Source organism: Anabrus simplex, chromosome 12, assembly GCF_040414725.1.
Source record: "Anabrus simplex isolate iqAnaSimp1 chromosome 12, ASM4041472v1, whole genome shotgun sequence".
Taxonomy (NCBI): domain Eukaryota; kingdom Metazoa; phylum Arthropoda; class Insecta; order Orthoptera; family Tettigoniidae; genus Anabrus; species Anabrus simplex.
This window is the reverse complement of record NC_090276.1, coordinates 43,977,431-43,998,467: the sequence shown is the minus strand read 5'-3', so window position 1 is coordinate 43,998,467 and position 21,037 is coordinate 43,977,431. Positions and strand designations below refer to the sequence as shown.

At 38.9% G+C, this 21,037-nt stretch overlaps 1 protein-coding gene across 1 annotated transcript in view; it reads left to right on the top strand.

Annotated features, from left to right (window-relative positions):
- hiw (highwire) overlaps positions 1–21,037 on the top strand; it is an 815,007-nt gene that overhangs the window by 101,740 nt on the left and 692,230 nt on the right. The window contains exons 20-24 of the mRNA XM_068229800.1: positions 935–1,069; positions 5,127–5,218; positions 5,297–5,477; positions 16,216–16,414; positions 18,401–18,544. Coding sequence (XP_068085901.1) covers positions 935–1,069; positions 5,127–5,218; positions 5,297–5,477; positions 16,216–16,414; positions 18,401–18,544 — 751 coding nt within the window. The remainder of the gene's footprint in view (positions 1–934; positions 1,070–5,126; positions 5,219–5,296; positions 5,478–16,215; positions 16,415–18,400; positions 18,545–21,037) is intronic.

Sequence of the window (21,037 nt, the reverse complement as noted above, 5' to 3'; positions counted from 1 at the left end):
TTGTCACCAAATACTTAATTATCTTCACATTGACTTCATCCCATTCTATTCCACTGCTTCTGCCCATGTATTTGGCTGCTTCTGTATGTCTTCCTATTTATTACCCCATACCATTGCATGATTTGAAAACACTTATTTTCTCCATCTTCTATTTCCCAGTCATTTCTGTTAAAGTCGGAGTCAACTCAAGTGCTAAGCGGACATTTTGATAATATATACATTATGTATCACCGCTAACATTATCCACCATATTCAGGAGGAAAACCAAGATGGAGAAGGGGTAAGAGTGGAAGTGAGGTTATTTTCCTCGGTTCTTGAGTTGGCAATCAGTCTAACATCAGAGGGACTCCTTAGGACTTGACGCCGATAATACCATTCTCATTATCTCATCCATCTTAACAATGAAAAGTGGTAGTGAAAAGAGACTTCCTTGCTTTAAACCATTTCTTCACTCCAGCCAGCCTGTACTTTATCCTCCTCCTTCCAGACAATTCACACTTCTAGTATGTTCAGTTTCCAAGATCAAGAATTGCATGAAAAATAATGGCATTAATCAGCAACATCTGTTATACTGTATTTATTTATTTATTTATTTATTATGCCTTTGTAGGTGGCGAAGTTAGGGCTCTTGGCCCTCTCTTACACTTAACCACTGTAGTGAATACAGTCTGAGTACATCATATTATACAGTAAATAATAACCTACACCTACACAAAAATACATTACACTTTTCTAACTCACATTCATTCAATCTTCCAGTCATACAAGTTACTGTGGCGTAGAACAGACTGTGTACGTGTATTGTGTCCAAGCCAGTATACATATGACTGTCTGATGGCTGCATAGCCTGTGGCTGTCAACCATTCTTGTATACAATACAATTTTGTGATATTTATGGTTAAAATTATAATTATTGTTCTGCTTCTGTTTACAGTTGTTTGATATAGGTATGGATGGTGGGGAGCAGGAGACTGATGGTGAAATGCTTGCTGAGACAGAGGAGGTGCCATACGAGTGTGGACCACGTCAGAAATACCCAATGCTGTTTGAAGAACCAGTTCCATTGCAGGTAAATTACATCCAGTATGATCTTCATCATTATCATCATCATCATCATCATCATCATCATAGCCCCTCCAGCATGCCGGGTAGAGTCTTCGCCATCATTGCCTGTCCAGAAATGCCTTCTCTCTCACCACTGACTCCCAGTTCCCTTCTCTTCTCTCCACATCTTCTCTCAGCCAGTGTAGCCATCTCTTCCTAGGTTTTCCCCACTTGCCTTCATCCTTCAACTCTTCTTTGTAGGCATACATGTGTTGTTCTTGTGCTAGGTATTCACTTTACGTGTCCATAACATGTTAGTCTTCGAAATCCTTGGCTTCTCTTCTATCGACTTCCAGTTCCATTCTGATGTCATGGTTCCGTACATGATCCTTGCACGTTTTTTGAAGGGTAGTTCATAGAAACTTAATTTCACATGATTGCGATTTACTAACTTCTCTCTCTCTCAGTGTACATGTTTCTAGACTGTATGTGAGAATGGGCATAAAGTATGACATACAGAGAGCCATCTTGGTCCTCGTGGGCTCTTTGTTACTCCAAAGTAGATGTCTTATTAGGTTGTAGAAGTTGGAACTGCTAGCCACACTGTTTACTATTTCTTTATCTGCAGTACCGCTGCTGGAAATCATACTCCAGAGGTATTTGAATTCCAACTTTATTATGATTTTTTTTTTCTATTTTTAAAAACACTACTCAAGCTTATTCATGTACTAATGTCATTCCCTGCCATCTCTCTGCTGACAGCTTGGAACATACCACTGAGTCGAGCAGCTCATCTCCTTTCTCCCAAGTCTTTTCAGTCCAAACTTTGCAACATTTTCGTAATGCTGGAAATCACGCAGAACAAGTCAAGCTGCATTTCTTTGGAATTTTTCAAGTTTTCAAATCAAATAATCCTGGTGAGGGTCCCATACATTGGAACCATACTCGAAACATAGATTTTATACGATGGAATCGCGACTTCAAATTTACAACCTGCTAAGCAAAAAAAAAAAAAAAAAACATGTTAATGAGGAATGCACTAATGAGGTTTCATTGCAATAGGATAAACACACTGATAGTTGTTATATTCCTTTCCTTGTTCCTCTCTCTCCTTGTCTGAGACGGTTGAGGTGCTGACCTTCTGACCCGCTGGCAGGTTTGATCCTGGCTCAGTCCGGTGGTATACTAAGACACTCATATACATCAGCCTTGCATTGGTAGATTTATTGGCATGTAAAAGAACTCGTGCAAGACTAAATTCCGGCACCTCAACATCTCTGAAAACCTTGTAAAAACCAATAACAATGTTTTGGTAATGTAAAATAAGAAGAAAGCTAGATATTGGAAAAGAGAAGAGACATAAGATAAATATGAGTGCAGGTAGTAAAATACGAGGACTGTAAATAAGTAATGGCAATGTAGTCCAGACACTCGCAGCTTAGGGGAGCGGTCAAGTGGTGCTGTTGTCTATGTGTAGTGTGCATTTGACGGGCATCCAGTTGGGAATGTTGTTGCTGTGTGGCGTTGAAGTGAAGAGTTGATTTCAACACTCTAAAGCATGTTTTCAAACAGTGACCATCGTTCTTGGGTTAAAATCGAGGTTGCCCGTGGCAAAAATGCTTCAGAATGTTATCGAGGATTACGTGAAGCCTGTGGCGAGAATGCATTAACATATAGGATGGTTGCACGATGTGTCAAGGCTTTTTGTACGGGTCGAAATGAGACTGCAGATTTGCACCGCACTGGTCGACTGTCCATTCCACAAGATCAGATTGACATTGTGAATGGTCTCGTTTCTGTAGAGCATCGATTGAGTCTTCACGAATTATCCGTAGAGGCATCTATACTTTGCGCAGTAGAGCACTCTGTTGCTGTCGTCAACAGAGAATGTCTTGTTATTGGTCCCTAACGGCTTCCTGACACTTGGCACTTTGCGGACTTTGCAGGTGACTACGTTGGAGGAATGTAATGCAATTGTACCTGTTAGTTCATTAAATAGAAAGAAATTTTCTTGTGAGGCACAACTGGTGGGATTTCAGCAGGACATATCAGATCAGTTGGATTCAGGAGGTCAGTTAGATTGCATAGCCATAGATCTTTCCAAAGCCTTTGATAGAGTGGAACATGGAATATTATTAAAGAAATTGGAGGGAATAGGATTGGATATAAGGGTTACACGTTGGATAAAAGCATTTCTAAATTCAAGGGTTCAGAAAGTCAAAGTAGGAAATAATGTATCTCAGGAAGAGAAAGTTTGGAAGGGAATTGCACAGGGTAGTATAATCGGTCCGTTACTTTTCATAATATACGCAAATGATTTAGGGAACAATATAACATCAAAAATAAGATTGTATGCAGATGACATAATTGTTTATAGGGAAATAAACAACATTGAGGATTGTTCAGAATTACAAAGGGACCTTGAAAGTATCCAACAATGGGTTGAAGAAAATAATATGAAGGTTAATGGAGGCAAATCAACTGTTACAACTTTTACTAACAGGAGCTTTAAAACTGAATTTGAATATACTTTGAATGAGGTAGTTATCCCAAAAGATGGCAAGTGCAAATACTTAGGTGTGAGATTTGAAAGTAATTTGCACTGGAAGGGTCATATTGATGACATTGTTGGGAAAGCATACAGATCATTACATGTCATAATGAGGCTACTTAAAGGATGCAACAAAGAATTAAAAGAAAAAAGTTACTTGAGTATGGTTCATCCATTATTGGAATATGCAAACAGTGTTTGGGATCCTCGCCAAGAATACCTAATAAAAGAAATAGATAGTGTGCAGAGGAAAGCAGCAAGATTTGTAACAGGGAATTTCAGGAGAAAGAGTAGTGTATCAGAAATGTTAAAGGAACTTGGGTGGGAAACTTTAAGTAAGAGAAGGGAGAAAACTAGACTTATAGGATTATATAGAGCCTATACAGGAGAAGAAGCATGGGGAGATATCCGTGAGAGGCTTCAGTTGGAAAATAATTATATCGGCAGGACTGACCACAAATATAAAATTAGAAGGAATTTGAGCAGAAGCGATTGGGGTAAATTTTCATTCATTGGGAAGGGTGTGAAGGAGTGGAACAGTTTACCAGGGGTAGTGTTTGATCCTTTTCCAAAATCTGTACAGATATTCAAGAAGAGAATAAACAGCAACAGAGAAAATAAATGAAGTGTTAGAGGGCATTCGACCAGTGCAGGTTATTGTAAATAAAAAAATGTGTGTGAATAAATTAATTCCATCCCCTGGTCTAAGGAGTTTGGACAGCCAAAGTAGGGGACTGCCTGTAGGGGTGAAGTACAGTGGGGACTTCGAGGGCCCTGGGACCGCTACGGTAGCTGTGAAGGCCCTTCAGGAACTCTGAAAAGTGGTGGCAAAAGGGGCTCTGGTTAAGACGCAGCAGGTCGTTATGCTACTTAGGATCCAGAACGGGTAAAAAACAAAAACAAAAAAATAGTAAATATATAAATGCAATGTAAGTATTAATGTTATACCAGTTGTATAGTATCATTTGAAGTAATTCCACATACTGTATATTAGTTGACTATATTTGTAAGTAGTACAGGAGATATTATAAGTAGAAGTTTGTAAACAATATAAATTTATTAAGGATGAGCTGTGTGTTTAATAGAAAACATTGTTAGCGTAAATTGTATAATATTGTATTATAGGAAAAATTTTCTTCTCTTGTTATTTTAATATTTAGTGCTTGACAATAATGTATTTTAGTGTACCATTTGCCACCGAGGTAGACACCTCATTTGCAAATAAAGAGATTTTGATTTGTTTTGATATTGTGTTCTATCAATATTGCCACTACCGGTACTTTATTTACGGCTCTCGTACTATAACATAGGGCAAAGACAAGCATGTATTCCTTTTTTGTGTTCCATGTCTTTGTATGTATGACTATATTTATTGCTTGTTTGTTCCTTTCCCTTACTTTTTGTGTTTTTAAGTTAGTTGTGTAAGAAATAGTTGTTTTGCTAGAGATATCACTGTCACTTTATCCGTGAGGTTCTGTTTCTTCCAGTAAAAGTAATTTCTCAACCTAATGCTTGTGCTTGTTGTTCTTAGGCCAATCGCTGGTATGTTGCCTGGGCACGTGTTAGTGGACCGAGCAGTGACTGTGGCTCAAGCGGTCAGGGGATGGTTACAACCGAGGATCAGTGAGTACTCCATCCCATTGCTGTGCTTGGGTGTTTGTAAGTAATTACCTCTCTATCATGAACTTCTCTTTTTCTCAGGGTGGTATTTTACTTCAAATCCTCCAAAAAGTCCAACAATGGTACAGACGTGAATGCTGGGCAGATTCCACAACTTTTGTACCGTGTCGTCACCCCCGAACATCACACTCCCAACAGGCAGATGGACCAGTCAGAGCCAGTTTACATCTTAAGTCATGATTTTTCACGAGCTGTCTCCAAGGTAATTATAGTGTCCTTATACAAGATGTCCTTGAAAAAGGTTCCAATACTTATAGAGGAGTCAGCATGCAACAAATTAAGGAAAAGAGGTCCTGTAAACATTGGTCGCTACTAATGATGTTCCAATAATTTATGCAGAATCGTATGTAACAAAAGACGGAAATACATTCCTACCTCAACATTGGTCGTAAAACTACCAGCGTTTTGTGTGATAGTCTTATTATGTAGAAGGGGCATATCTTGCACTCCGAGCACTTTGTCACAAAACAAATGCGAAACCATTGTACATAGACAATTGATGCAGTACATCGTGCGTCGTGTGTGTGCATTTGTACAGTATCGAGCAAGAACAAGAACGAGACACAGTATTCCAATGCGAACTACAGACCGTGTTGCTCTCGCAGTCAGGTGTATGGTAGTGCTCAAATGGCGCACGTTTTGTTGTGGCACTGCAGTACTGTAGGGTGGAAGGCTGCATTGCAGTGGATAGCAGTCATATCAAGTACATGTTGTGAAGAGTAGATTTTTAAAAATGGTAATTATTGATGGTAATGGTAGCAGACAATAACTCCGAAGATACTGGGTTTGCGATCGATGTTTATAGTTATTGTAGACAAGTGAGGTAATCCACCTAATCAATAAAATATAAAATTATTACTTCAATTTATTTTAATCTTGGTACTAGTTTTGGCCTGTTGATATTAGGCCATCAACAGCCATAATATCTTAAAACACTTAAAAAACTAATTGGCAATACATACAACAAAAATAGATAGCAATACCTGAAAATTATTCTGATCCAGTATTCAGTATTCACTCAAATAAGTTGGTATACTTCATTAAATACGAGGGAGGATCAAATATAAACGGGATTTAATTTTTATTTAAATGTATTTATTGAAAAACACAAAGCAATTACAATTTAATTTTCCACATAGTTTCCTGCTTTGGAAATGCATTTGTCCCAGCATATGGGTAGCTTTTTGATGCCCTCATTGTAAAAAGAACAGGGTCATGTCACCAGCCAGTTGCGTATGAAGTCTTCCACACTCTCGTCATCTTCAAATCGTTGCCCTCCTAGAGCTTCTTTTAAGTGGTACGAACAAATGGAAATTGCAGGGCGATAAGAAGGATGGTCAAGTGTAGTCCAGTGCATTTCCTGTAGCTTGGAGACAGAGCTGCAGTATGGGGCCACACATTCTCGTGGAGGAGGATGACCTGTCGAATCAGTTGGTCTCGTCTTTTGCGGTGATATGCAATCCTCGCCTTGTTCAAGAGCTCGCAATAGTAAGCAGCATTGATTGTGCGTCACTCATGCAAAAAAATCAATCAGCAAAATGCCTCGCCGATTTTGTTGCTGATTTTCCACACGTTCTCGTCCTTCCTTGAACATTTTATGCCAGGCGAACACACGCGTCCTTGACAATATTTGATCACCGAACTGTGCAGTCAATCTCTGGCAAATTTCTGCCGCTGTAACTCCTACACGAGCAAGAAATTTTATAATTATGTGTTGCGCAGTGGAGGGATGCACCTGTTGCTCTGACATCATGAGTGTTACTGACGAAACGGTGGGAAAAATCTAACAGCATGCTCTCCCCACTCCTAGCTGTCCCGCCTAAGCATAGCAGAAGTGCGTGGCCAGTCGTACCAACTGTTGATGTTCAGGAACAAAAATCCTGTTTATATTTGATCGACCTTCATATTAATTAGTCTTGAAGATATGTAAATATTCTGTTGAACTCTTGTATAATATTAAATGCAATTGTTGAAAAATTAAGAGAGAATAGGTTGATGTTAAGTTACATTTTTATATTGTATTGATTTGGTGAAATACCTCATGTGTCTACAATAAATATATTATCATCAGTATGGAATATGAAAATTATAAATTTCAATGTTTATAGGACAGTTTGTACTTCATATGTTGCGTACTGCCTCCTCTGTTGATATTAGAAACTTTTTCAAGGATACCCTGTATAAATAGCAGATGTGAGTGTTACCAGCTGGCTCAGCTAGTACTACTTTGTGAAGGCCCCTTTCTAGGGTTATAGAAGAAGATTTTGAAGGGTTTTGAAGGGAGAAGAGGACCTTCTCTCTGAACGGCAGATCAAGCAGAAAAACTGTGTTTATATTTATCATCTCTACTTCAGTGAAGCGGCTGCAAGAAGCATCTGTACTCCAGAGGAGCTGCCTTCTTTTACCACCTGGCAGTAGATATAAAATGCCCAACATTAGGCTGTGGCAACCAGCCAGTTCGTGTTTTTGTTGCAACTTACGGTTCAGAACGACGCAGTCGTAAACAGGGTTAGAGGCTAAGGTTTTCCCTGCAAGCAGCGCACTGACGTAGGCTACTGGTTAAACAAACTACCGTATTTACTCGCTTATTAGACCCCCTTTTTTCCCCCCCACTTTTACAGTCAAAAATAGTAAAGGGGGGTCCAATATGCGATAACCTCAAAATTTTGTGCAGCGAACACATGATTTCTAGGCTATAAAGAGCTATAGATTGTACGTGTAAACATTCTGTACTATTATTTAACAAACTTAGAATGGGCCGATTGCAGAAACGGCATTTAGACGATGTCTACGGTTAAACAATGCCTAAGTATGGCTGCCGCATTGCAGAGACGTTATTTATCACTTAGACACTGTCTAAAACCGATGTTCAACCGGTCATGTTTAAACACTGCCGAGAGCACTGTTTAACCTCAAATGACAGAAGTGAATCAAAATCAGAGGTTATGTACCGTGAAATATGTAATTTGTATTATCATGTTGAGACGATTCCGGGAAGAAAGGTTAGTCCGACGGCCTCTCTGTGGGTCGCCCGCTGCTAAATCGCAGCAATTTGTTTGACATGCACGGGAATATAGATCTTAAATTAAGGCTCCGCTTTACGAGAGACTTGTTTCTTGAGACTGACAAAGTGACAGTCCGGTAACTGTCAACTTGAATACAATTCTTGGCAATCGATATATTTTATTATATACATGGGGTAATTTCCATGGAATTATAGGTCACTTCGACTACATATATATATCACAATTACGTGTCCCGATCGTCTGAGAGCTGTCACATACATCAACCGGGAGAGATTCACTTATATTTACTGCCAAGTAAACACACATAGTAGTGAAAACTAAAAAGTAGGTTGTATGGGATTTTTATATACACACATAATAGTGAAAATTAAAAAGTAGGTTGTATGGGATTTTTATATATATAATCGCATAGGATTTCGGCAACTATCAGATAGAAAAAGGCAAGTGGTGAAGATTATCGTTTAAAGAGGACTGGGGAAGAAGAGCCATGGCCATAATAATAGCCCTAGTATTTGCCTGGTGTAAAAATAGGGAAACTACGGAAAACAATCTTCACGGCTGTCGATGATGCGTTTCGGATCTACGATCTCCAGAATCATCTTCCCTTCGACGAAGCTACCGTATTTATGAGTAGATTACACTCACTATAACAACGCTATAATGAAAGCTACACTTCCCCGTACGGTGGCGTGTCGCTTTAGTGTCGATAATATTATGAGATTTAATTTGCACCGAAAGCGATACTCTTATCTGTGGACAAGTCATGCTCAGCCATATTTGAGTAATGTGTAGGCAGACAAACAGCTGACTGGCATTCGGCGCGCGCACCGACGAATTTCATTGGTTGCGACAAGCAAAGAGTTGCATGAAAGATACTTCTGTCTCCATTTTCAAACCAAAATTGAAACTTTGTGGCGGTAATGCGTTTTATTACCATAATGTTTAATTTCGTACGTTTGTTGTCTCTTTTTTTTTTTATTAACGCATATCCTAGTATATTTTGTTTGGTGTCTCCAAAAATCGTTTAAAGTACATGGGGACATATTATTATTATTTGTTAGGTACGTTGAAGAAATTGAAGAAAGGAAAGAATGCAAAAAGATGGGATCTAGACAAGTTGAAAGAAAAGAGTGTGAGGGATTGTTTCAAGGAACATGTTGCACAAGGACTAAATGAAAAGGCTGAAGGAAACACTATAGAGGAAGAGTGGAGAGTCATGAAGAATGAAGTCAGTAGGGCTGCTGAAGAAATGTTAGGAAGGAAGAAAAGATCAACTAAGAATCAGTGGATAACTCAGGAGATACTAGACCTGATTGATGAACGACGAAAATACAAGAATGCTAGAAATGAAGAGGGCAGAAAAGAATACAGGCGATTAAAGAATCAAGTGGATAGAAAGTGCAAGGTAGCTAAGGAAGAATGGCTGAAGGAGAAGTACAAGGATGTCGAAGGCTGTATAGTCCTGGGTAAGGTAGATGCTGCATACAGGAAAATCGAGGAAACCTTCGGAGAAAGGAAATCTAGGTGTATGAATATTAAGAGCTCAGATGGAAAGCCACTTCTAGGGAAAGAAGACAAAGCAGAAAGATGGCAGGAGCATATCCAACAGTTGTATCAAGGTAAAGATGTAAATAATTTGGTTCTGGAACATGAAGAGGCTGTTGATGCTGATGAAATGGGAGACCCAATTTTGAGGACAGAGTTTGACAGAGCTGTGAGTGACCTCAATAGGAACAAGACACCTGGAATTGATGACATTCCCTCTGAATTACTGACTGCCTTAGGAGAAACCAGCATGGCAAGGTTATTTCATTTAGTGTGCAAGATGTATGAGCCAGGAGAAGTCCCATCCGATTTTCGGAAGAATGTTGTTATACCTATTCCCAAGAAAGCCGGTGCTGACAGGTGTGAAAACTACCGCACCATTAGTGCCTGCAAAATTTTAACACGTATTATTTACAGAAGAATGGAAAAACAAGTAGAAGCTGAGTTGGGAGAAGATCAATTTGGCTTCAGAAGAAATGTAGGAACACGTGAAGCTATCCTGACTTTACGTCTGATCTTAGAGGATCGAATCAAGAAGGACAAGCCCACGTACATGGCATTCGTAGATCTAGAAAAGGCATTCGATAATGTTGATTGGACCAAGCTATTTATGATTCTGAAGATGATAGGGATCAGATACCGAGAACGAAGAATTATCTACAATCTGTATAAAAATCAGTCTGCAGTGATAAGAATCGAGGGCTTTGAAAAAGAAGCAGCAATCCAGAAAGGAGTGAGGCAAGGCTGCAGTTTGTCCCGTCTCCTTTTCAGTGTTTACATAGAACAGGCAGTAAAGGAAATCAAAAAGAAATTTGGAAATGGAATCACAGTCCAAGGAGAGGAAATCAAAACCTTGAGATTTGCCGATGATATTGTTATTTTATCTGAGACTGCAGAAGGTCTCGAGAAGTTGCTGAATGGTATGGATGTAGTCTTGGGTAAGGAGTACAAGATGAAAATAAGTAAGTCCAAAACAAAAGTAATGGAGTGCAGTCGAACGAAGGCAGGTGATGTAGGAAATATTAGATTAGGAAATGAAGTCTTAAAGGAAGTAGATGAATATTGTTACTTGGGTAGTAAAATAACTAACGATGGCAGAAGTAAGGAGGACATAAAATGCAGACTAGCACAAGCAAGGAAGAGCTTTCTTAAGAAAAGAAATTTGTTCACTTCAAACATTGATAAGAAGATGTACAATATTATAGTTAGTTATTTTAAGATCTTCGCTAATTGGCTGATGATGACACTCTAAATGTGTTGAAACCGGTCCCAATAAACAGGTTGTAACTACTTTTTACTACGGAGTATTGAAAGGTGGATCCTTCCCTATAATATTGTACATCTTCTTATTTTCTCTATTCAATACGGAACAATCATGAAGTTTTTAACTTTAAATCAAACATTGATATCGGAATTAGAAAGATGTTCTTGAAGACTTTCGTGTGGAGTGTGGCATTGTATGGAAGTGAAACATGGACGATAACTAGCTCAGAAAGAAAGAGAATAGAAGCTTTTGAAATGTGGTGTTACAGAAGAATGCTGAAGGTGAGATGGATATATCGAATCACGAATGAAGAGATACTGAATCGAATTGGTGAGAGGAGATCGATTTGGCTAAATTTGACGAAAAGAAGAGATAGAATGATAGGACACATCTTAAGACACCCAGGACTTGTTCAGTTGGTTTTTGAAGGAAGTGAAGGCGGTAAGAATTGTAAGGGTAGACGAAGGTATGAATATGACAAGCAGATTAGAGCAGATGTAGGATGCAATAGTTACGTAGAAATTAAAAGGTTAGGGCAGGATAGAGTGGCATGGAGAACTGCTTCAAACCAGTCTATGGACTGATGACTCAAACAACAACAACAGGTACGTTGGCGAGTAAAACAATCGTTTTATTTGGATAGCTTTTATCACGTTTTAAACTTGCTTCCCTCCAAATATATACCTATATATGCCCGAGTTACGAGATATTAAACGACCACTTTGTTAATGATCTCGCCTGTTGTATAAATAGTAGCAACCACGAATATTTCTCAACTAAAGTAAACTCTTTTCCTCATCCTGAGGTGGTACAGCTCGTTTTAGACACATCCCCAGTGGAGGGGAGTTACATGTACCGCTTTTACTGCATATCAACCTTCCTGCCATTCATAAATCTCTGGCAGTACGGTACCAGGAATCGAAGTCAGGCTCGTGAGAACAGCAAATAATTGTGCTAACCATTACACTGGAGGACATTATTAACTACAAAACATGGACATACAGCATGACTGATGCATGCTTGCAATGCGCGGGTCGGACACGAAGCTAGGCCTATTCACTTATTTGTGCGATGTCATCAGAGCTGCAGTAGACCTACGCTACGGAGGCTGACATTTCTTAACTACAAAACACAGACGTACCACATGGATTCGACGCGTTTTCATTGCGTAGGTCGTACGGACGAAACTGTTCACAAATTTGTGCGTTGTCATCAGAGCTGCAATAAGACTTGTAATCGCTTCGAAGCGGAATCGTTATTCTTCTCCGACAAATTACGTTGGAGGGTCTTATATGCAAGATTTATTTTTTTCGTTTTCTTCTTCTCGAAATGCTAGTGGGGGGTCTAATACACGAGTAAATACAGTAACTCAGAGGAAGTCAAAACAATTATGAATTGCCACGCTCAACATTGGAATCCTGACTGGATGCAGCTGTGAGTCGGCTGAAATTCTGAAACACCAAACTATCAACATCGCATGTTTCAAGAGATCCAAGGACATTGGAGAAGGTTACAAGTTGATCTACCAGGGCACATCCAACGACAGTGGCATAGCTTTAGTTGTGAACGAGGATATACACACCCATGTATCTGAGATCCAGAGGCATCTAGACTGTATAATGTATGTCACTATCAGCATCCCTCTCTGCTGATTCCATGTGTTCTCTTCTTTGCCTATGCCCCTCAAACAGGAAATGATAATCACATCAAGAATCAGTTTTAGAAGAACTTCAGACCAGAATCTCTGCCTACCCTGTTGAAGATCTGTTATTCCTGTACAGAGATCTGAATGGTCATATGGGTAGCACTCAGTGTGGATAACAGTGCCATGGGAACCACTATCACAGTGGACTTAGAATCCTAGACTTTGCAGAAGCAAATGAACTCATAATCTGCAACATGTTCTTCAAGAAAGGTACAACCCACCTCAACACATACACAAGCTGTGGGTATAGCAGTCAGCTTGATTTCATTCCTGTGTGCAGATGCAGTTTTCCCATATCTAACACCAAGTTTATCCCATCTGATCATCTCGCTCCATAACACAAGCTGCTTTTTTTTTTTTTTTTTTTTCAGATATCAAGATAAAAGGCCATAAGCATATTGTAGGCACCACAGGTCCAAAACAATCAAATGGTGGAAGTTGCAGGACACTCACAGTCCCATTCATCTGTCCCTCTTCCAGTGACAAAACCTGATCGGCACTTTGCGCCTCTGTCACTGCCACAACCAGGAATATCCTTGGCATCACGAAACCAGGTTGCCGATATATTGACAAGCAGGCATGGTTGTGGAGTAAGGTTTCAGAGAAGGAAAGGGCCTTTAAGAAATGGTAGGTAGATAAGACAAACGAAAGTAGATTGATTTGTGTGGCAAACACTGGGTCCAGTGCTGTCGCTAACTTTTGCAGACATCACCGGTGGAGTGGACAGCAAGAAGAATATGATCTACCCAATCTGCAAGAATGAGGGTGATGCAGCCTATTGTGCCAACTCTCATCCAATCTGCCTTCTGTATCACAACATGAAGATCCTTGAAAGAATGCTTGATCAGCAAATTCACTAAATGGTTTTTAATGAAAGGATGTGAAACAACTGATGTCATTTTTGTAGCCCATCAGCTGATGGGGAAGAACAGGAGGAAGATACATCCACTGCACCTGGCATTTCTAAATCTAGGGAAGGCTTTTGATCACTTCTACCACCAACTGATAGGGTACACTTTCCGTAAACACGGTGTGCCCAAGAGACTCATCCATTGGGCCAAAATCCAAAATTATCTATAAAAGCACTAGTTGTCATTTGTGATACTCATCTGATCTTTCCTACAATTTCCTAGTGATGGTTGGAGTGCATTGAGCTCAGCATTATCACCAGTTCTGTTCATTGTAGTCATGGACACTATCACACAGGACCTACATCTGAACATGTTCTGGGCCATACTCTGTGGTGACAACAACATGCTTCCTGCTGTTATTAGAGGGGAACTCCAGAGGCAAGCCAAGTCTTGGAATGGCCACTTGACCCATTTTGGACTCCGCCTAAACATCTAGAAAACGTAAGTATTTGGATACTGTTACAACTCCTGGAAACACTAGAAAAGGTGGATATTTTGCAGCATCTTGGCTCCATCTCCAAAATGATGGTAGCATCAGTGGCAATGTGCAAGTAAGTGTTAATGCGGCCTGGATGCGTTGGTGAGAATTCAGTGATGTACTCTGTGACAGACGAATGCCAGTCAAGCTCAAATCGATGATCTACAATTTGGTCATCCACCCTGTTGCACTGTAAGGCACCAAATGTTTGGCAGCAATGATGGACGCTGAGAGCTGTCTCCATACCCTGGAGAAGCGATTGCTCTGAAGGATACTTCTTCATGACCATAAAACCAGTGACACCATTCGGATGTAATTTAGTGTGTCATCTATAATTATTATAGAAAAGATGGGGGAAAGTCAGCTTCACTGGTTTCGACAAGTCGTGAAGGTGAAACCCTCTGCAGTCGCCAAAATCCACTTACCACCTGGAAATCGAAAACCAGTGACTACTTGGGCAACAAAAGCAGAGGTGGAAAGACACCATTAATGAGGATTTGCAAATCATTAGCCTGCATTCTGAAGAAGCATTGGCATTCACTCATCGAAAGAGTGGACCCCGTGTACCCGTGGGAATGCACTAGGATGATGATGATGATGATGATGATGATGATGATGATGATGATGGGAGTGTTACTTGAAAAGTCAAAAACAGGAAATACTATATTGTTAAAAAGAACTGTTACTAATATATCAAAGAAAATATGCTTTGAATCTAGTTCATAAACTTAGCACTATTCACACTACACTTGAAGCCTTATTAATCTTATAGCTTACTTCAGAAAGGCTTATTTTTCACTTGATAGGCAATCCGTATTCCTAACTCCAGCAGAATTAGGGACAGATAAAAATACTGGAAAACTTAAACGCTCACGGATACAACTTCAAGAGTTAAGTTTCTAAATTAATTTTCAGACCTTTTCAAAATCAAGACTGGAGTTCAACAGGGTAATGGACTTTCATCGCTTTTCTTTAATTTGGTATTAAACGAAATTGAGAGGATCCATGTAGGGCAAGGAAGAGGAAGATTTGATGTGAAATGTCTTGCCTTTGCTGATGATAGAGCAGTCATTTCAGAAAACAATTTATAAGTACAAATAATGTCGGAAACTACAGTACATGACATAGCCATTGAATTGGTCTTCAAATTCCTTATGAAAAAAATAAATATAATGAAGAAAGATACAACAGAGAAAAGTACTTAATGATGCAACATGGGCATATTCAAAGAATTGAAAAATTTAAATATCTGGGAGAGTGGATCCAGTCAAATGGACTCAGTAATACACCCTGCAAAGAGAGATTGAAGAAATGGACATGGCTTATAAACTCACTAAACACCATCGATACTGTTCCAGGCAAAAATCAGGCACTATACGTCTGTAATTAAAGCAGAGGTATTATATGGATCAGAATGTTTAACGTTGAACAAAAGAGGTGAACAAGAGAAACTGGACAAGAATGAAAGGAAAATTTTGAACATCAAAAGAATAAATATATTTGGAAGAAGAGAAAAAATGAAGACCTCTACTGCAATATAGATAAAATTATAGACAAAATGTTATGGTCACCTTCACAGAATGAACGACAGGCTCTAACTGGAAGATTTTTTATTACATCTCCAGATTAAAACATGCCACCGGTTGGCTGGAAGGGATACGATGTGATCTACAAAGACTGAAGATTACAGATGACATCATAATTAATAGGGTGGACTTCCAACGACATCACTTCTGCAGATTCTGAATCAGCCTCGGTTAGTATTATTGGAGGAGCAGAAGCAGACTATCAGCTGATGTATGAAGTAGTTCTGGGAAGAAAAGAAATAGAAAAATACTGTACCATAGTCTAAAGTTTACAAAACCTTGAATGTAGCAAGTTTTGCCAACTTTTATTTCAGGATATCCTATTTATGATGTACTTATGACAGTGTCTTAAACTGTTGATTAAATTATGGAATTCCTGTCATGTATTATGCTTGAACTGCTAATAATTTCTTTCTTTCTTCCAGGAATGTTTCCAGTCTCTTCTAGCGTTACTTCAGTGGTCATGGAATACATTTAAAGCAGGACTAGTGGACATCACACATATCAGTAGTTGGACATCAGGTCATCTTGCAGCACTGCAGGACTTGGAACGACTTGTATATATTAGTCGAGCCAGCTTACGTCTCCTACGAACGTACACTAATGAAATCTACCCTAATCAAGGTAAGCTCCATTAAGTTAACCCTTTGTACCTTGTGTGGAATGCCCGCTGAAGTATATCATAAATACACAAATAATCTGCGCTGTTGAATAATTTTAGGAGAAGACATTTTTTATATATGCTTTAATTTTTTTATTTGCAAGAAATTATACCTACATAAAATATCGTTTTGTTTTAAACCAAGGATACCATAATCTTCAAATGTTGTAACAGCAAGTGGGATTGAAAACCAACTCTGTCTGAACTTATGTTCATCATCAGTCATCCATTGCATACATCATTGTTTAAATGGTTGATTTGTAGACACATTTAGTGGTTGTATAACTGATATTAAGCCTCCAGGGATGATCAGTATATCCATTTTCCCTGTTTGCAACTTCTGTTGCACGTCTCGAGTTGTATGTCGATAGAAGCTGCCCAGCACCAACATGTTATCGTAAATTTAGAAGTGCGCCTGGACAATATTGCTCAGCATGCATCACCTAGACAACCACGAGGTCATTGTCCATCCAGTTTTTTTATTTATTTGCTCTGACCAATACACCTTTCTCTCAGTCTTTCAGAATGGTTTTTCCTTTTTAGGGTGAGTTATACATAACATAACCATACACCTTTGCTTTTCACTGCCACCAGTTCTTTTTGTTATGCTGGATTCCCTCTTCCTGTTTATAGTGTTGTCAAGCAGCACTTTGAAATATACTGGTGTTAGGTTTGTGACGTACTCTCTTTTACTTGGGAAAGTTTACTAAACCTTGAAGCTAACTACCTAAACGTAATGGGCCGATTGCAGAAACGGTATTTAGACAATGTCTGCTGTTAAACCGGTCATATTTAAACACTGCCGAGAGCACTGTTTAACCTCAAATGAGAGTAATGAATCACAATCAGAGGTTATGTACCATGAAATATGTAATTTGTATTATCATGTTGAGACAATTCCGGGAAGAAAGGTTAATCCGACGGCCTCTCTGTGGGTCGCCCGCTGCTAAATCGCAGCAATTCATTAGACATGCACGGGAATATAGATCTTAAAATAAGGTTTCGCTTTTTGAGAGACTTGTTTCTTGAGACTGATAAAGTGACAGTCCGGTAAGTGTCAACTTGAATACAATTCTTGGCAACCGATATATTTTATTATATACATGGGATAATTTCCATGGAATTATAGGTCACTTCGACTACATACATATCAGAATTAGAGTCCCGATCGTCAGAGGGCTGTCACATACATCAACCGGGAGGGATTCACTTATATTTACTGCCAAGTAAACACACATAATAGTGAAAACTAAAAAATAGGTTGTATGGGTTTTATATATATATATATATAATCATATAAGTTTTCGGCAACTAGCATATAGGAAAAGGCAAGTGGTGGTGATTATTGTTTAAAGAGGACTGGGGAAGAAGAACCGTAGCCATAATAACAGCCCTAGTATTTGCCTGGTGTAAAAATAGGGAACTACGGTAAACAATTTTCACAGTTTGCATTCTGGAGATAGTGGGTTCGAATCCCACTGTAGGCAATCTTGAAGATGGTTTTCCTTGATTTCTCATTTTCACACCAAGCAAATACGGGGGCTGTACATTAAGGCCACGGCCGCTTCATTCCCACTCCTAGTCCTTTCCTATCCCATTGTCATCTTAAGACCTATCTGCATTGTTGCAATGTAAAGCCAATTATTTAAAAAAAAAGACATAGCAAAAAAACCATAAATAATCACTTAACTATATTTTTTAATTTCTATATTTAATAATGCATTTAAGGGTTCTTATGCTGTGGAAAATGCAGCAGTGAAAGAATTAAGGTAATCAGACAATGATTAAATTGGAGATTGATCAAAAAGTCTTTTACATGTCAAACTATAGCTAGGCAAAACTAGAAATTATAGTTAAAAACATTCCATATTGTACCTTCAAACCCAGTGCATGATTTCAGATTAATAAGAAGTTCATTGTGGATTTTCCTGCTGCTAAATATGTTTCAGTGGGCTCCAAGAAACTCCCCTCAGAGTCTGTTCGATTGGCTGAATGTGTTGGTGATGTTCGAGCTCTTCTCCGTCAGATCCTAGCAGATCCTTTACCCAATCTGCATGCATCTCGGCGGACAGGAAAGATTCGGACGCAAAAGAGTAAGTTATACTCTATTCTTTGTTTATTTAGAATAACACTGTACTATGCTTCCCCTGTTTGGTGACTGCCCAATTGACAAAGCTTTGCTATACATATATGCTCCTTCTTTATTAAGTGTTATTTCATAGCAATTCTTACATTAACCATAGTTATAAACAAGAATATGTGCTTTACAAGTCACCACAAATTATATACCATACTTACTCATGCATATCTCGCCATTGCATATATCACGCATCCTAATTTTTAATATCGAATTAATGGACAAAATAATCCCCGCTTATATGTCACGTCAGGTTTTCTTCATAAAACAAGGTACACCCTGGAGCCTGGCATGCCTGCTCTCAGCGCAAGGTTGTACTCCTCCCCGTATCTTAGTTGCAACAGCTCCCTCCTTTTGTTTGGTGGAAGGGAGGTAGTTAATTCCAGATTGTGGGGTATTCCCTAACCTAATGAGTTAGGTGAAATGTGACACTGCTAAACTGGCTGCAGTTTCAGTATATCAATACATGGTATGTGCGAGACAAAAGGTATAAGATTGAGTCCAGTACGTTACGATACCATAATTTGGTTTTCAGCATGATTTCGCTTCTAGTTGAGCAATGGGGAAGCATCCAAGAATTACGACGGCTTTTTAAATTTGAGTGATTTGATTTGCAGAGAAAAACAGTATTCGTGCCGCATGCCGAGGGTTTAATATGATAGATTTTAATGTGACTGCGTTAAACAGTTTCAGGTATACCTGTAAATAAAAATCATATCATGAGTGCTGGTCATCATCATCATCATCGGTTTGCCCTTCCAGCGAACCGGGTAGGGTGTTTGAAAACGAGCTTCTTCCAAAGTTGCCTATTCAAAAAGATTTTGTTTTCCATCCTCTCCTCTCCACGTCTTCCTTCAGTTGGTCCATCCATCTTCTTCTTGGTCTTCCAGCTGGTCTTCTACCTGTTGTTCTCTTTTCCAAATAAGCACATGGTAACCTTGTGCTATTCATTCGTTTAACATGCCCAAACCATTTAAGTCTAGATGACCTAAGTCTTTCACGTGATCAAATTGATTCTTTTGGAGGGCAGTTCTAAGAAATTTCATTTCACAGGCTTGAATCCTACTACAATCCTTTGATGTTAGTGTGCAGGTTTCCAGAGAATATGTAAGGATGGGATTGAAATATGACTTGTACAGGATCATTTTTGTTCTTTGTGGGACCTTCTCATCCCACAGTAGGTGTCTAACGATACTGTAAAAGTTAGAGCGTTTGGTTACTCTGTTAGTTATTTCTATCTCAGCTCTATTATTATTACTAGCCATTACGCTTCCTAAATATCTGAATTGGTGTACTACTACAACTTGGTGGTCCTGTAGTTTTATGTTGCATTCTGTATTATGTCTGCTGATTTTCAATGCTGCTGTTTTTGATGGGTTCAATTTCATTCCATAATCATCAAACTTCTTACACCAGAGCCTGAAGATCTTTATTACCTTTCCCTTTTAGTTCCTCTAAAATGGTATCCATAACTGCTATGAATAGAAGAGGTGATAAAGTACTTCCCTTGTTGTACTCCTTTGGTTGTATCGAACCATTCAGAGTGACCATCTCCAATACTGACACAGCTTTTGCAATTAGTATATAGCATTTGGATCTTCTTAAAAGGTACTCCGGTACACCAAGTTTCTAAGACTTTTCCAAATAGGCTAGTTGATATAGGGACATTATCATACGCCTTTTCATGGTCCATAAACACAATAATTAGGTCTTGTCCTCTTTCCCAGTGTTTCTCTGCCAACATCCTCACAGCAAATATCAGATCTGTTGTGCTTCTTCCAGTCCTAAAGCCATGTTGTTCCTCTTCTAAGATAGGCTCTAGTATATCCCTTACTCTGGCTTCAATGATCTTCTCCATAATTTTAAGGCCATGTGATATGAGGTTAATGCCTCGGTAATTTTCACCTTTCTTTCTACTCCCTTTCTTAAAGATAGGAACTGTCGTCCCTTTTATCCAATCTTCAGGTATTTTGTTATCCTTCCATATTGTTCTGAGAACTCTGTGCAGCCACTGTATTCCTGGTGGACCAGCAGCTTTAATCATGTCACCTTAACTTCATCAGCTCCTGCTGACTTACCATTTCTCATCTTATGGAGAGCTTGCTCTACTTCTGTCCATGTAATTGGGATATATTCCTCTATTGTTTTCTGTCCTACACCCTCAACAGAGATCTCATTAGAGCCATTTAAGAGCTTGTCAAAATACTGTCCCATTGTATCTCTGATATCTTTCATATTGCAAACTATATTCCCATCTGTTGTCTCCAGAGCTGTAATTGCTTCTTTATCTGATCTTTTACATTTTACTATTCCATATATCATTTTCATATTCCCTTTACTGTCGTCTTCCAGTTTAGTTGTAAATTCTTCCCAACTTTTCTCTTTTCCTTCCCATAAAATTCTCTTGATTCAAACTTCCTGTATCTATATTCTTTCGTCATCTCTTCCA